We start from the raw sequence: 16,699 nt of genomic DNA on the forward strand, positions 1-16,699 counted from the left end.
AGAAATCATTGGGTTAGTGTGGCCTTTTCAAAGCCCAAATTACATATTGTTAACCTATCGGTCATTGCAATAAATAATGGTAATACACAATCTCTGAAAATCGGTATCGATGATAACAGTGTAATAATTTCAATATTATGTTTCATTATTTTTTTATTAGCACTACCTGCAGTGCTTTGATAGGAATAGTAATAAAAAAACCCTTTCACGCGTCTGAGATTTTGTAGTCGTTTGTTTCGTTTAGTATGTAATTATTTTTTTTTTCGTCGAGACGACCTTCAACATTTTAAATGTTTATTTTATTACCAAAAAAATAAGCAATGTGTAGATAAAAGAAATGTTAATGACAAGTCAGGCCATAGATAATTGAAGAAACGCAAATGGTCTCTAAAAACTGATCGATGAAAGCGAAATCTGCCTTCTAAATTCATCAGGTATAATAAACGAGAGGACCAACACACATTGCTCACTCACAAGATGGACAGACCTGAACAAATAATATTGTTTGAAAAATAGTAATAAAAAACAACCGTTTCCACAGCGAATACAATTCGAAACACTTTTTAGAACAACTTCAGTCAATTCATCACACACGTACATTATTATTATTTTTATTAAAAGTATTGTCTATTTCAGTGAAGAAATTTTCAGTTAGGAAGTCCATATTTATCATCATTTTTATTAATGCTTTTCATTGTTCTTCAGAAATATTACACCATCTACAATCGATAATATTAATAAAAATTCGTCATTCTATCACAGTATCACGTTTATTGTTTTCGTATTGTAGGTATTCTTTAAATTGTTAAAACATAACCGTGTTTCCTTAAAAAAAATTATCATCTCAAAAATTCGTTCCACAAAATTTCTTTTCATGTAGGTACCAATCAACTTTTCATGAGATAATCCAATAAAATATACTTCATAGTTATATAACTTGAATTATTTTTTAATTTTTATTTATATCTATTTATTTTATTTATACTTAATTATAACTAAGTAAAATGTAATATATGTTTTTGTTTATACTTGTTTTTTATTGTTCATATCAATTCTATATAAAACCATTATTAATAACTAATAGGCAATAATAATAGGTACCTATACTAAAACTTATACTTCCATTACTCTTATAACAACCAATATTGTTTCACATTTTATAAAAATTATTAAGTTGAGCAAAATTTTATTTTTTCCAAGTACTCTATACATTTTATTTGGTATTTACCTATATAATATGAACAATATAAATAAAAAATAAACTCTATACAGTTTCGTAAATTGTAAAAATACAAACATATATTTTATTTAAAAAACAACAAAACATTATTCAAACTAAATTACAATTAATAAAGTTTTATTTTTAAATATTATTAAACAATATGAAAGTTTATGTAAATTTACACGAGTTGATTTGACAACTAAACCAACAGTTACTTAAAACGCATTGAACGATAAATACATCTTCAAATAAAAATAATAAATAATATTGAACAATATTTTTTATAAGGTTGCTGGAATAAAACGAAATAACACGCACGGGTTTATATAAGTTAAATACGCCATTAAATAAATTGTTCATTAGTTTTAAAAATCTTCCTAGTATGATGATCTCGTAATGTGCTTAGAAATATCGTTTAATCGATAAAAAACCTTTGTATATGGGAATTTCGCTAGAAAATTAATACTAAAACACTTCGTACACATTAATATTAATATTATTATTCAAGTAAACACATCATGTGACCACGATCCGTTTGATGGGTTTGATGGGTTTTACAGTGGTCTTGTCGCCGAACTCAGGTGACTTTTCTTCACTTTTGGTTTCACCGCTGCCACTACTGCCGTCACTGCCATCGTCGTCACGGTCGTCAGATTTTTCACCGGATGTCCCGGTACCGTGGCCAACCTTGTCCTCGAGCGGTTGTTGCGCCGCCGATCCAGCAGCCGTGGTGTGCGACACGTGCGTCGACCCGGAACCTTGGTACGACGTCGGCTGCAACAATGGTATCGACGACGAAGACGATGATGTCTTGTGCTGGTGTTGTTGATGGTTCGGGTGTTTCGGGAGCGGTTCATGTGACCGATGGAACAGTTGCGCCCCTGGGAACTTTCCTAGTCCGGAGACGCCGCTGCCGCCCAGACCTAAGCCGCCACCGAAGCCTCCACCGCCGAGACCGGACGGAAAGCCGGCGACGAGTGGAGGGCCACGCGGGTGTGTGGTGACGAAACCGCCGGGCTGTTGCACAAACTGCTGACCGGGCGGACTGTGCTGGTGCTGGACCTGTTGGTGGAAACTTGGAAACAGGGGTACGGGCGCCGGAAGCGGAGATGGTGACCCTGACGATGGGACCAGGACCAGGGTCTGGTATGGGGCGCCGGGCTGGCCGGAAGAAGGTATGAGCAGCATGATCGGCTGACCGATGGAAGGTGACGATGGATAAGGTGACGGATGCAGGGGCTGCTGCAGCGCGTTCGGCGCCAATTCGTAGCTCTGATAGTGTTTTGGCTGTTTGATGAGGTGATGATGGTAAGCTGCAGAAGGTTGCTGTTGTGCTTGTATTTTACCACCACCACCACCACCACCGAGGAAGTCGTATTGCATTTTAGCCATAGACTCGTAGCCGATTTGCTGTTGCTGTTGCTGCTGATTTTGTTGCTGTTGCTGTTGCTGATGCTGGCGGTGTTTGAGATCAGACAGCGGATGCTGTTTGGCCGTCAGTTGTGGCCCAAAAAGGTCCTCGGCTGAGTACTCTGCGGGTTCGTGCTGGTGCGGGTTTTGCACAAACTGCGAGTACATGGAACCGCTCAGAGCTGGGTGGTTGGCTGGAAAGACGAACCGGTACGGGAACCCGGCCGCTGAGGTCTGAATGGAAGGTCCGAAAATGGATGATGCTCGAGACTGCAACCTTTCCGGGTAATAATTTTCCGGGTAATACGGGTCTCCGCGGGGTGACCTGTCATCGGCACGTACGTAGTGCACCTTAGTTCTCGTGCTGCACGCCGCCAACGCGGTCGTTGCCCAAAAACACACCTAAAACAAATACAATTGTTATTATATATACCGTACATTTTTTTTCATTGAAATTGTACATGCTGCTCTAGTTACTGCTGCAGTGGCTCTGGACCATAATACATTAGTAGAATATAATAAACAGGTCACCAAGAACTCCTAACTATATTTTCCAGAAAACTTGTTTGGTTTATAATCTAGTAGTTGTCAAAAATATAAAACATTATGGCGTAATGACAAGACGATGCTTTAGGTATTTAATAAGATTGCGTCTTGTCTTTGTTAAAACCATAAAATAATTCTTGTGGTTACACGGTTTTTTACGTTATTTCGAACGCGGATGGAACTATACAATGTACCTAACTGTTTTAGCTTACTTCACTAAATTATACTTGAGTTAGTTCAATCGTCTCTACCGTAATTTGTAGTACTGAACATGATAAAATGAGTGTCCAGTAAACAGTTTACCAAAAATTGTAAGTTATAATTAATTTTGTTTTGGCAACATAAGAACTTTACCAGTAGTTCCTTGATATTATTTTACCAAACTGTTTTACTAACTGCATAAGACATTAGGAATACTGACATAATACATGTATATTGTATAATGTGTAAATAGTTTACAGAGTGATTTTCACCAAGCATCCTCAACCCTTTTATTCTTAAATAATGCATTAATTAAAAATATGTTTTTTAGAGGCCTGAAAGTTCACATTTTCAAATACCTACTTAGATTTTTAAACAATTCAAGTAAATTTCTTAGGCGATACAATCTTATTTTTTTTCAAACAATAACCATCATTTTTCAATATAAATTGTTAGTCAAATGATCTATTTAAATATTTTGATGACTGGCTGTACCTATCTAAATATAAATTATAACGAGTAATTTCTGTGTTATTAAAATAATTCAATTTGTGTAGCATCTACTATAGATAACTAAGATAATTCTTTATAATAGTTTTACATAAAATAGAAAATATATGTAAATAAGTAATATTTAGACTAGTACTTATTATAGTTGGATAATTTCTAAAAATTATAAAATATAAATAGATTAATATTTATTACTATTTTCAAATCAACCAATATCTTTCCCCTTCAAAGCCTCAATATCTTTTTACCACTGTAAAATTGCCCAACAGGCTTTAATAAATAATAAATAAATAATAATAATAATATCTTCCAATCCTATTATCATTATTACCCTAAGTTTGATGACTCAAAAACTAAGTAGTTTACAAGTATACTTGTTTGAATTTCAATTTAGACATAGACATTTAAAAAAAAATGATCTGCTTAACAATTTATAGTAAAATACATTGGTTCTTATTTTTAAAAAAGGAGTTTGCCACAGAGTACCCATTAAATGGTATAAAAAAAAATAATCGTTTTAAAATATTATGGAACTTAAGTATATTCAAAAATTCCAAATTATATTTATAATGAATGCAATACTAAAAATAAAAATGAGATGAGTATCGAGAGACTTGGGTATTTCAAATACATATCCCGATTACTTGAAAAAAAGTATTCAGAATATGTATTCGAATACTTTGTAATAGTAATATTCCTAAGAAGAAAAAAAGTATTCCAAATACCGTTTTGATTACTTTCAAAAAAAGTATTTAAAAAGTATTCGGAATACTACCAAAGTCTGAGTATCGAGTTAGTTTGGTGAATCAGTCAGAATCACCATCTTATATTATATGATATCTATATATAAGATAATAAAATAGTAAAGGAGTTATTATCTAAAAATATAGTTTTATACATCAATTTGGTTAATGTTTGGTCAACCGAAGTAGATACTAAACACTTTGTATTTATGTGATTAATCAGCACAAAAAAAATGTATACATTTAACTTCATGCACTTTTAAAATTGCGTTAATGAATAGCTATTTAGTCCATTCGATGAAAAATATTTTATTAACATAAGTAACATTTTAAACTCTCAGATTAGTACGACAAATAAATCAACTGCTTAGAATTTTAAGCTAAAATGGAAGTCATTAAAAAATGATTTGGTAATTAGATACGAAGATAACTATAATCTCCAAATACGATAAAATCGTAAGCCGATACGAATCATTGGCGTGTTATAAAAATTGGGGAAAGTGGATAATATTGCCCACTGTAATATTATTTAAGACTAAAGAATAATCATTATTTAGCAGAGCGGAAGAATAATATCCACTGGAAATTCGATAAGGTAAAAAATAAAATGACTAGCCAAAACGTAATTCTAATAAATTATAGGTAGGTATCTATATATTGTTTTAAAAATCTCAATTGTTACATTTATTTATTGTAAATGAACATACCTACTGCCTACACATTATTATAAATTAACGATTATCGATAATTATGTATGAATTGTAAATTAAATTTCTTTCAAACTTTACATAGGTAATATGTTATGTTTTTCTGTGTTGTAAATCATCTATATATTATTTCATTTAAAATGAACTAGTAGTAATTAATAGTTTAAACAATACTCAGTCATTTTTTGTTTGCAATAAGAGAATACTCTATTTTTACCAGACTTTTTAAAATGATTTATTTGTTTTAATTATTAAAAAGACATGCTTATTTAATTTATTACCTACTGATAATAACTTTAGTGGTTATAAACTTATAAAGTTATAACATATAAACTAATAACTCATATATTGAAAAAAAAATTATTTTATTAATTAGGTATTGTTATTCCAAATTTAATAATGTTTATTGAATCGTAAATTAAAATACTGTTTGTTATGTATTTTTAATTTCTACACGCTTTAAAAATGTGTAATGATAAAATGTAAAATAATAATGGACATTATAATGTATATTTTTTTAAATTAAACTGTTTTTCTTTAATTTTATATTTTTATTTCATATATAGTTTCCTAAAAATCCAAACATAAATAAACAATAAATATCATTAATCATAATTCATAGATATCTACAATTCTGCATACAAGACAAGCTATAACAAGTACCTACATATAACAGTTTACATGTGTGTGATTATTTAACGAATTATTGAGTAATACACTAATATAACTCCAAAACAATTATTTCTATGAAATTTAAATTATCCATCAATATTATGATTTTTAAATAGGCCAAACATTTGAAAAACTCAAAAATATTTATTTTATATTTCATAATAATACTGTAATAAATACGAATTTAGAGCAAATTAAATTTTGAGTGCGATTAATTTATTTTGACCACTGACTACTGTTATATTAGATTAATGAGAATTATAGTGATAGGTATATGAAATTAAGCTAAGTCATAAAATATTATTCATACATATTAATAATAATAATATACACTTACCGCAAACGTAGGTAACATGATAACGACAAAGATTTTCCGCGATCACTCTCTACACACTATTGGAGCCGGGAAACGTGCGAAAATGACCACGGCTACATTTTCGAGATGTATTTCCTTGGCGACCACATGGGAAAAGGTAGGAGGGGACTCTGCTCCAAATCGTACACGGATTGTTGGTAATTTAAATCGCTTTCATTCAAGCAAACGACGGGGAAACACCGCCGTGATCTTTTCCCTACTGTATTTATCTATATATATATATATATATAGTTACTGGATATAATAATCGAATAGGTTCACCGATCACGCGATGTAAACGCGTCATGTCACGGGCAATGTCATTTGCATGCAGCTGCCACCGCCACTGTTGAATTGATTAGATTTTGTAACTTTTGCATTAAATAGTTCGGCGAAATTTATCAAACGCGACACGTACAGGTAACCCATGTTTTGTATTTTTTGTCATGCACTGACCAATGATATATTAAAGAATATAATATTATGTATATATCTAGGTAATGCCGTAATTAAATTTATAATAATACGGAACAATATTCATTGGGTCGTTGGTTCATATAATGTCTAAACATTCTAAACTGTGACAAATATATCTACTAATAATTTTAATTTAATCTTAAATAGTATCATAAAACCCCCTAATATCAAAATATGTGCAGAAATATAATTAAACTGACCGCGAACTTAAGATAAAATAATTATTTATATTACTAAGGTAACCCGTGGGGGAGAGGGGGATAGTATGATAGAACACTTTTTTGGCTTAACATAAAAAATTCATTTATTCACCAATATTCTATAGTATGTCATTAAAAGATTACATTTCTAATGTAATACAATATCTCTCTTAAGACATAACTTAAATAAAAAGTAAAAACATTTGATCAACTATTTATTTTAAAAAGTAAAAAATTATCCTTGCACCCACATAATTAGATTAAATAAGACAAAGATAAATTCATGTAACAAGTTTAAAATCTCAACATAGGTTGAGTACTTATACGCACTTAAAATTATAAACAACATTTTTGATTTGCATTATGTTAAACATTATGTTGTTACTTGTTAAACGTAATTTTAAAATATAATAATAATAAAATGGATAACTATTTTTTGGAAAAACATACCTTTTAGTTTTAGAGTCTTACTAACTACTATTTTGTATTATAGTTCATAATCAATGTTTGGTAGCTACTTAACAGTTATTTAAATTTTAATTTTTAGTCTAGTATTAGATGTTTCAATAAATTTAATATAATAATTATAATTATTATAACAGCAACAGCTGATGGCCTTTGTCGCTAATTTTTTGTTTTAGATCAATAAAAAAAAATATTGTAAAATTGATTAAGAAACAGTTATTTATTCTCACCTTCAAAATAATTATAAAGCTTTTCTCACTAGTAGATGAAATTTAAAAAACTCATTTATTTCTTATCACAAATCATCTAATTTACCTCTATTAAATATTTCAAAGGGGGTCTTACGTATATTATAATATGTTATCACATTACTAACTTTGGGAAAAATGTGTTGCTCCATATCCTCCATATCTAACCGGGTAGTTTAATATGCTATACGCCTATACGGCTATACGGTTATACCTACTACATTATTCAGTAAAACCATCTCAGCCAATTTTGTTAGATATTCCGTGCGCAAAATATTTTTTATATACTATACTATACTATAATTTACCTAAATTATCCAATAATGACTTAAAATATCTATAAGTTTATAACTTCTAGGAACATTCATGACACTTACGTCTGATTAACAAATAGTGTCAAAATAGTAGGTATAGGTACAAAATACAAATAAAAGAGTTGTATCTTCAATTTAGTAATAGGTAGAGTAATTAATAAATAAATAACTACATATTTAGGTCATATAACATTTAAAAATAAAATTACATTTCAAAAGAATTGATCAATTTGTCAATTATGTTATAGCGAAATTCGCAAGTCTTTACATAAATAGTAGAACAATCTCTAAAAAGTTAAATTATCCAAGAAACGTTATCAATTTGCATTTCTACATTCTATGGAGATAATTATTGACAATTGTAAATCAAAACGAAGAACATAAAGTTAAATAAGCATATCAATTTGTTCTGAAACCAAATTATCACATTGTCATACATTGAATTGTAATATTCATTATTATTGAAGCATTGTGAATTTAAAAATCTTAAAGAGCTAAGAGATTAAAAGCTTCAACTCTTAAGACTTATTTGAAAATTCTAAAAACCGATTTGTAATATTTTTGTAAAATATTGGCACGTTTTAAATCGATCGGACATAGTTGGGATATAAACTTCACGGACATGCTTATAATATGATTTTAATTTTAAAACGAAAATTATTAAATATTTTTATTTTTAGATTCTAAGTGGAGTGAAATACAATGATGTGTGTGTGTAAAACCGTCTGTCCTAAGTACTCCTAACAGCATTAGATACATATATAAATACAAAGCAGTAAAGCACCAAAACTAGAAATGCTACTTATGTATTTATAGACGGTTAACCGGATGTTAATATCATCGGGCGCGGATTTCGCGCCCCTTTTTCGTTGCGCCCCTGGCCTGGGCCAGTCTCGCCAAGCCCTAGCTACAGCTCTGTTTATATGTACCTTATTTATCGGCTTGCATCATATATTTTATGACTAACCTACGTAACAATTATTTGTAATCTCGAGTATTCAACTTTTAAATTGAACAAAACAAACTAAAACGCTTAAGCTGGTCATTTTATACAGGATACCTGTGTCGTTAATCTAGAAGAGGAAGTGAAAGAGAAAAGCCATTGTTTGTGCGGGACATGCAAATCGCCTTACAAGAAAAAGATACTTATGAAAAATTTAACAAAATAGTATAATTATTTTTCTATGACGTAATTTTGATTTTTTGCAACCGGAACAATGTGCGTAAATACACGTCTTATCCATCATCATATTAGCCCTATTGTTGGTCGATTAAAGATTACCGACGGTAATTTTGTTATACAAACAACATTATGTGTATCAAGGCCCATTATTAAAGTGTAAGTATATGTTTATGAATAACGTAATATTGTTTCGTAGCGTTTCGACACCATGAAATGCAAAACTACTTTTCGCACGATTATAACAACAAAATATTTGCTTTAGTTTTTAAATACGTACGGCCTACCGATTTGTTTGTGTTCATATGATACCTACGATACATTTAACATACAAATATTTCATTCGAATTCGAAACTCCAACCAATAACGAGGAAAGACTGGGAAGTAAAAGGCGTATAACTGGTTTTCGCGATATAACTGACGAATACTTTCTAATGACAAGGTCGTTGATGAGTATTTTTGTTTAGTTTTGACTTTATTGCAATTGAATAATATGATCAAAATTCTTGGTAGGTATTTTCTTTCAATACCAAATTCTATTCATACGATTGTATGAATGAAAACAAAATAATATTTAACTTATAAATTCAATAGAAATCGTAATATCATAAAACGTAAACTCAGAATCAAATATTTAAAATGTAGATACCTACCTATAATTATAGTACCTAGCTTTGTATAAACTCTAAATACCGGCACAAGTTTTGTAATAATATTAAAAGGACGTCATGTATTACGTACCTACTCCATCAAATTAATAAAATAAGTTGAATAATGTACTATATTGAAGTCAAACATTTTAAAGTTATGATTTTGTTTACGTAATCCCAGTGTAATAATAATATTTGTAATTTAATATGTTAAAACGCTTTAAAACTGTTAAAACTGTAAAATTATAATTTTTTTTAGCTTCTGTATCGATGGCCATTGGCTTTTTTAGGTAGGTACATATACTTTAACTAACATTACAGTTTACATATATAATGATAATGTATCTCATTTCAATTAATTAACTCATCAGTATTAAAATTAATGATGTATTTAGTTTTACAAAACACAAAAAGTGTATATTTTATGAAAACTATAATATTGATTTTTTTATTGACGGTTTTAATCCAAAATATGTTTTGAATAAATACCGTCTAGTTATAATTATTTGCTGAGAGAGAAATAGAACTAAATGTTACTTATTCTTCACTATAGGAGCGTCTCAAATTGATAGTAGGAAAGTGGAAACTGTCATTGATCTCTACAAATTAGCCACACAATCGCCGGGTTATAAGTATTAATTAACCACCTACTGTAACCGTATCAAACTGTATAGATTATAGATATACCTACTCTTCTCTAATTAATAATAATATTAACTGTTGATTTTATTTGTTTATGAAACTAAAAGTGTATTACTTTATCAAATACAGAAATATTGCAAAACTGTAAGATGATTTTATAGGGAATATATTTTTATAATATACATATTAAATAAACTGATAATGTAGGATAAAATTTTTTATGACAAATATTTTCAAACAAATAATAACAGATTATTAATAAGTACAAATAAATTCCCTTAAATCGTAATATATATGTTTTATTTATTATAATAAAGCAACAAAATAGACGCAAAGGTACATTATTAATATAATATATTATTGATGTTATACCTAATGATACATATGTTATTGTAGTACAACACAAATAATACACATTTTCCAATTTTGTAAAATCAGACCAGCTTTGAAATCATGAAATTTAAGTCATAAGATATTATTGGTTTCACGCTTACATTTTAATATAGCATTTTTTTTTTTTTACAAAGGCCTATACTTGCAGGGCATACAATAAGTACGTATTGACTATTGACCTAAGGGATAGTAAGATACATTATATTATGTATGTAACAAAAATAAAATAGAAATACAAATAATAATTCCCTAGTCTAATATTAAAGAGAGAATCAATCCAATAATGTCACACACTTATTGAAAATAACCTAAAAATAAAATTATACTTCTTCGTTTTCGTAAACTCCAATGTATAGTAGTGGTTTAGTAGTATAGTGTATAATGTATAGTGTTTAGTATTGGTCATTGGACCAAACCTCAGGGCCGACCTTAGGGAGAGGGCGAGCAGGGCCCAGGCCCTGGGCCTCGCGTTTGAAAAAAAGTAGTAAAATTGGTTTTCGCCCTGGGCCTCACAAATCCTAAAGGCGGCCCTGCCAAACCTAATTTACACATCAATACATCATTATGGTACTAAAATATATGTTAGGTGTTTCAGTTATATTATGAACATTTTTTCATTAAATAAATGTTAAGGAAATCATGGTAAAACATTTAATATTATAAATAAACGTCTAATACATAAAATGTAAAAGTTACAACTTACAAGAGTATCTTAACTCGTAAGTGCCCATCCTTGATTGTATTATATTACCAAATGATACCGTAACTAGTTGTTAATTTTACATTAGCCTAAATCAACAACACTCAAGACAACTATAGATCATAATAAAAAGAAACTAGAATAGGTACTCAAACAAATATCAGTGTTTTAAAATATTTAAAATGTTGGGTGTTATAGACGTAAAATTATTATTAATTTTGACACCGGTTTTTAGGAATTGTAATCGTATTAATTTAAAAAAAAAGTGAAAATTAGACCACTCTCCGGGCGTGTTAATTTTCCTGACTTTTATGTATTTTTGAAAAGAGTTACTTTATATGATAATAGCCTTATTTTTTAATTTAAGAGATTTAATTTATATAAATATTATATTATTATGATCAATATAATAGTAGGTATAATTTATGTTTTAAATTTGATTTTAAATTTTTATGATAAATCATTGCACATGAAAAAATGGTTTTGAGCGGAGATGGTCTAAATATTTTATCATTATTTTTTTTTTTTTTTAATAGTATATCTGAGTACTTTTTTCATAATAACAATATCATATTATCATATATTATATATTAATATATAACTAGAATTTTAAAGTTCAAGATCAAACATTGGCCAGCTTAACGGGCCGGAACCGTATTGTAATATACTACTAGTAGGTATACGTATAGACACCCTATAACTGACTAAATATATAATGGGTAAAAAAATATGTGATATAATATAATACAAGACTTACCTAAATCTGGTTATTAAACAATCCTGCAGATTTTCTACTATTTTTGCATGTTAATCTGATTTTAAAACTTCTTTCACTTAAATCAGACGATAATTGATATATTATGCTACTATATAGCATAATATAGTATATAGTATATACACATTATGCCAGGTTGCATAAAAAATCAATAAACATTTAACGAATTAACAGTGAGCTATTTGGTCCCTTCAACATGATTGGTACATTGTATTTTATTGGACCATTAAATTAAAAAATAATTGTTCATGTACCTACATCTGAAATAGTATACTAAACGATCTCGAAATATTTTTTCAATTTTCATTAACTTCTAATAAATATTGAATATTTAATGTTGTAAGTTACCTAACCTAACCTAATACTTTTCTATTTTCTTGGTATAATATTTTTATATCAATACTTTCTTATTGGTACCTAATCCAACCCAATCTATCAAAATTAAATACAGATTTAACTTTTTGTATTATTATAATTACAGTAACTCAATAATTTCAAAAAATCTTATACTCTATATATGTAAATATTTTTTTTGGACATTTTATCCTAACTAACTTTGAAACTAAATACTTACAGGAATAATAACGGTTGTAAAACCTGTAATTAATCATTGACCATTGTTTACAAGGTTAACTGTGTAATTTGAATGTTAGAAAATAATATGAATACTTAATTAATATTAATGTAGTATGTCAAGTTTTAAATTTCAATAGAAAAAAATATCTATATTCAGTAAATATATTGGTTTGTTAAATGTTAAGTCAAACATTTTAATATTATACTTACAACTTTAATAATTATTATTTTTATTAGGTATTTAAATCTAAACATTTACTTTAAAATATACTGATATTATATTAGCATAAAAAGTTAATTATATTATATTATATATTAATATCCAATATCCAACTATTGTTTAAGAACATTTATAATTTAGTGTTCTATCATAGAATCACATCTAATACCTGAGTAATTATGATACGACTCTACGCATTTTTCTTTTAAATTGATTTAAAAACCATTTGTATCAAAATGTAATATGAATTGATTTTATGTTACTATTCAGGTGTAAAAATTATAAATCATTAAATATATATATAAAAAAAGTTATAGGTATATTTGGTTTATATAATTCATAAATATAATGTTTGATTGCGGTAATTATGATCTGCGATCAAATAAATAACGTATTATTATACTTATAATAATATAATTTTATCACTAATTCATAAATGTAATTTAAATAAAGCACTTAATATTAATACAAAAACAAATATTTGTGAACTAGCATATCTCAAATTGTTTAACAGTTCAAGAATAACTTAATTGTATGATTAATAAAAAAAACACAAGTTCAAATTTAAACATACAATCTAAACGTTTTTTATCATAAAAATTAATTTATCTAAAAAAGGAACATTGCATTAGTGTCAATATTTAGAACTGTATTCGTATGAACTTGGCTTAGAACTGTAAAGAGAAGATGACGGTGATTCATATTCGCTCTGAGAATAGGAAGAAGTAATTGGTTTGAATGAACCTGATGAATAGGTTGGTGATGACTTATAAGAAGATGAAGATCCTTCATAAGACGAATATTTGTATGGGGATGAAGATCCTTCGTAGGAAGATCCGCCAGAATATGGAGACAGCTTATAAGAGGATGGTGATTCAAATGATGGACCGGAGCTGCTGTATGGCGCCTTGTACGAGGACGACGATTTGTAAGGTGATGGTGATCCATACGATGGCTTGTACGGGGACGGTGAACCATACGAAGAAGAGCTACCACTGTACGAGGGAGAGTTACCAGCATACAGAGACGAACTACCGTACGAGGGAGAGCTACCACCGTACGAGGGAGAGCTACCACCGTACGAGGGAGAGCTACCACCGTACGATGATGAGCTTCCTCCATACGAGGGAGAGCTACCACCGTACGAGGGAGAGCTTCCACCGTAAGAGGGAGAGCTTCCACCGTAAGAGGGAGAGCTTCCACCGTAAGAGGGAGAGCTTCCACCGTACGAGTGAGAGCTTCCGCCGTACGAAGGAGAGCTTCCACCGTACGAGTGAGAGCTTCCGCCGTACGAGGGAGAGCTTCCACCGTACGAGTGAGAGCTACCACCGTACGAGGGAGAGTTTCCTCCGTACGAGGGAGAGCTACCACCATACGAGGGAGAGCTTCCCCCGTACGAGGGAGAGCTACCACCGTACGAGGGAGAGCTACTACCGTATGATGAAGAACTACCACCGTATGAGGAAGAACTACCACCGTACGAGGAAGATCCACCACCGAACGAGGGAGAGCTACTGTACTTTTGGGGTGGAGATGAGTAGGACGAAGATTGTCCGTAAGATGAAGCGAACGCATCGAACGGTGATGATGGTTTGTAATGGGCAGATGGGGATGGTTTGTACGATGATCCACCGCTGTACAACGAACTTTGTGGCAGGTACTTGAATTTGTTGTATGAGTTGTCAGACGGGTACACTGATGATGGGTAACTACTGGGTTTGGACGGTGACCCGTATGACGATGACTGCTGTGCTGCGTAGTATTCGCTTGACGTGGACGGGTAGGAGGACGGTGAGTATGATGGATACTTGTTGGTCTTGAAAGATGAAGAAACGTAATTGCTTAGTCCCGCGGACGTTTGGTACGATGGTGCCAAGTTGGTTTGCAAATCGGCTTCCGGTTTGCCGAAAGTCACGGGTCCTGGTTTATATGGTGTTGAGGATGATACGCTGTATGAAGCGACCGGCGGTGAGCTGTAAGTAGCGGTGGCAGCCGATTGACCGGAACCGTAAGATGTGGCTGATTGGCCGGCACCGTAAGCGGCCGATTGACCGGAACCATAAGTGGCTGACTGACCAGCACCGTAAGCGGCCGATTGACCAGCACCATAAGCAGCTGACTGACCGGCACCATAAGCAGCCGATTGACCGGCACTGTAAGTGGGTGACTGGAAGCCATAAGTCGTGGCTGGATAGGCGCTATAAGCCACCGAAGTCAGCGGGGCGGCGTAAGCTGGAGCTGACGAGTATCCGTACGCTTGTTGCTGCGGGTAGAATAGCTGGTTGGTAGGCACCACTAAGGCACCGATGGAAGCAGCCGCCGGAACCGCGGCGTATTGACCCGTAGCGTATTGACCGGTGGCGATCGGAGCCGCTGCGGCGTATTGGTAAGCCGCAGCGCCGTCTTGTCCAGCCGCCGCACCGTAATCCGCGGTCGGAGCATAACCGCCGGCGTAAGAACCGTACCCATTGACTGTGCTCCGTTTATCAATTGGTGTCTCTGTTGGTTTTTCCGCTACGTTTACTGTAACTGCTGCGCAGCAAAAGATCACCGCCGCCAAAAACTGTAAAACGAAAAACCAATCGTTTAGTGTTTTTTTTAATTTTTTGCATACACACTGCCCCCGTTATAAAATTAAATAAGGCTCACGCAGATACACGTAATGGTATAATAATAATATAAATTCATTCTTTCATTTATGGATACGTATAACGATCATTTTATTAACTCCTCTAAAAACAACTTAGAAAATAAACATAAATTATGATGGGTAATAATAAAAGTTTTAAAAACAAAAATGAGACAATAAGGAATGGCAATTTTTTTTTAATCAGATTCTATAAGATATAATTGTAGATTTATAAAATAATCAAAGAAAAAAGGGGGAAGTAGGTAACCGCTCTGCAGCAGGCTGTACAGTAGAACTTGAGTGTACACCGTCATTGCGTTGGCACCAGTGCCGGATTTAGTGTGGGTGCAGGGGGTGCAATGCACCGGGGCCTCAAGACTGAGGTTATATTAGGGGCCTCAGATCGAAATCCTATATTTTTTAAATTAACTATCAATATTTAATAATATATTATAATGAAAGAACTTGTTCCATCAGCTTCATATATTCATTGTTGTAGTCACAATCTTAATTTAGTAATATCTGATGCAGCTAAATGTCATAGTAAAGTATTGATTTTTTTTGACACAGTTCAAGCAATTTTTAATTTTTTTGCTAGTAGTGCGCCAAGATGGGCTTTTTTTAGCATTTGGACATGATATTTCTATTAAAATCCGTACAAAAGTTCTAAAAAAAGTGTGCCCTACTAGGTGGGAAGCTAGACATGATGCAATATTTTCCTTGAAAGAACGTTATATAGATGTACTTAAATCGTTGACTCACATTATTCTAACTAGTAATAAAACATCAGAAAAAACATTAGCCAATGAATTAAAAAAAAAGTTGGAAATATTTGAATTTATTTTGATTCTATATATGCGGGA

At 31.4% G+C, this 16,699-nt stretch overlaps 2 protein-coding genes across 2 annotated transcripts in view; both read right to left on the bottom strand.

Moving 5' to 3' along the window:
* Window positions 1-1,287: 1,287 nt before the first annotated feature.
* On the bottom strand, window positions 1,288-6,485 carry LOC100568615 (mediator of RNA polymerase II transcription subunit 15). Its single transcript, XM_003244512.4, has 2 exons — window positions 6,349-6,485; window positions 1,288-3,034 (listed from the first exon to the last, which is right to left on the bottom strand). Exons 1-2 carry the CDS (start codon window positions 6,364-6,366, stop codon window positions 1,739-1,741), a joined length of 1,314 nt encoding a protein of 437 aa, XP_003244560.1. The 5' UTR covers window positions 6,367-6,485; the 3' UTR covers window positions 1,288-1,738.
* Window positions 6,486-13,501: 7,016 nt separating this feature from the next.
* Window positions 13,502-16,699, bottom strand: part of LOC100166173 (DNA-directed RNA polymerase II subunit RPB1) — a 9,341-nt gene continuing 6,143 nt past the window's right edge. The window contains exon 2 of the mRNA XM_001948461.5: window positions 13,502-15,770. Within this exon, the coding sequence (XP_001948496.1) occupies window positions 13,842-15,770 (1,929 nt within the window). The 3' untranslated portion in view covers window positions 13,502-13,841. The remainder of the gene's footprint in view (window positions 15,771-16,699) is intronic.

The sequence above is a fragment of the Acyrthosiphon pisum genome, chromosome A1 (genome assembly GCF_005508785.2).
Source record: "Acyrthosiphon pisum isolate AL4f chromosome A1, pea_aphid_22Mar2018_4r6ur, whole genome shotgun sequence".
In the NCBI taxonomy this organism is placed as follows: Eukaryota; Metazoa; Arthropoda; class Insecta; order Hemiptera; family Aphididae; genus Acyrthosiphon; species Acyrthosiphon pisum.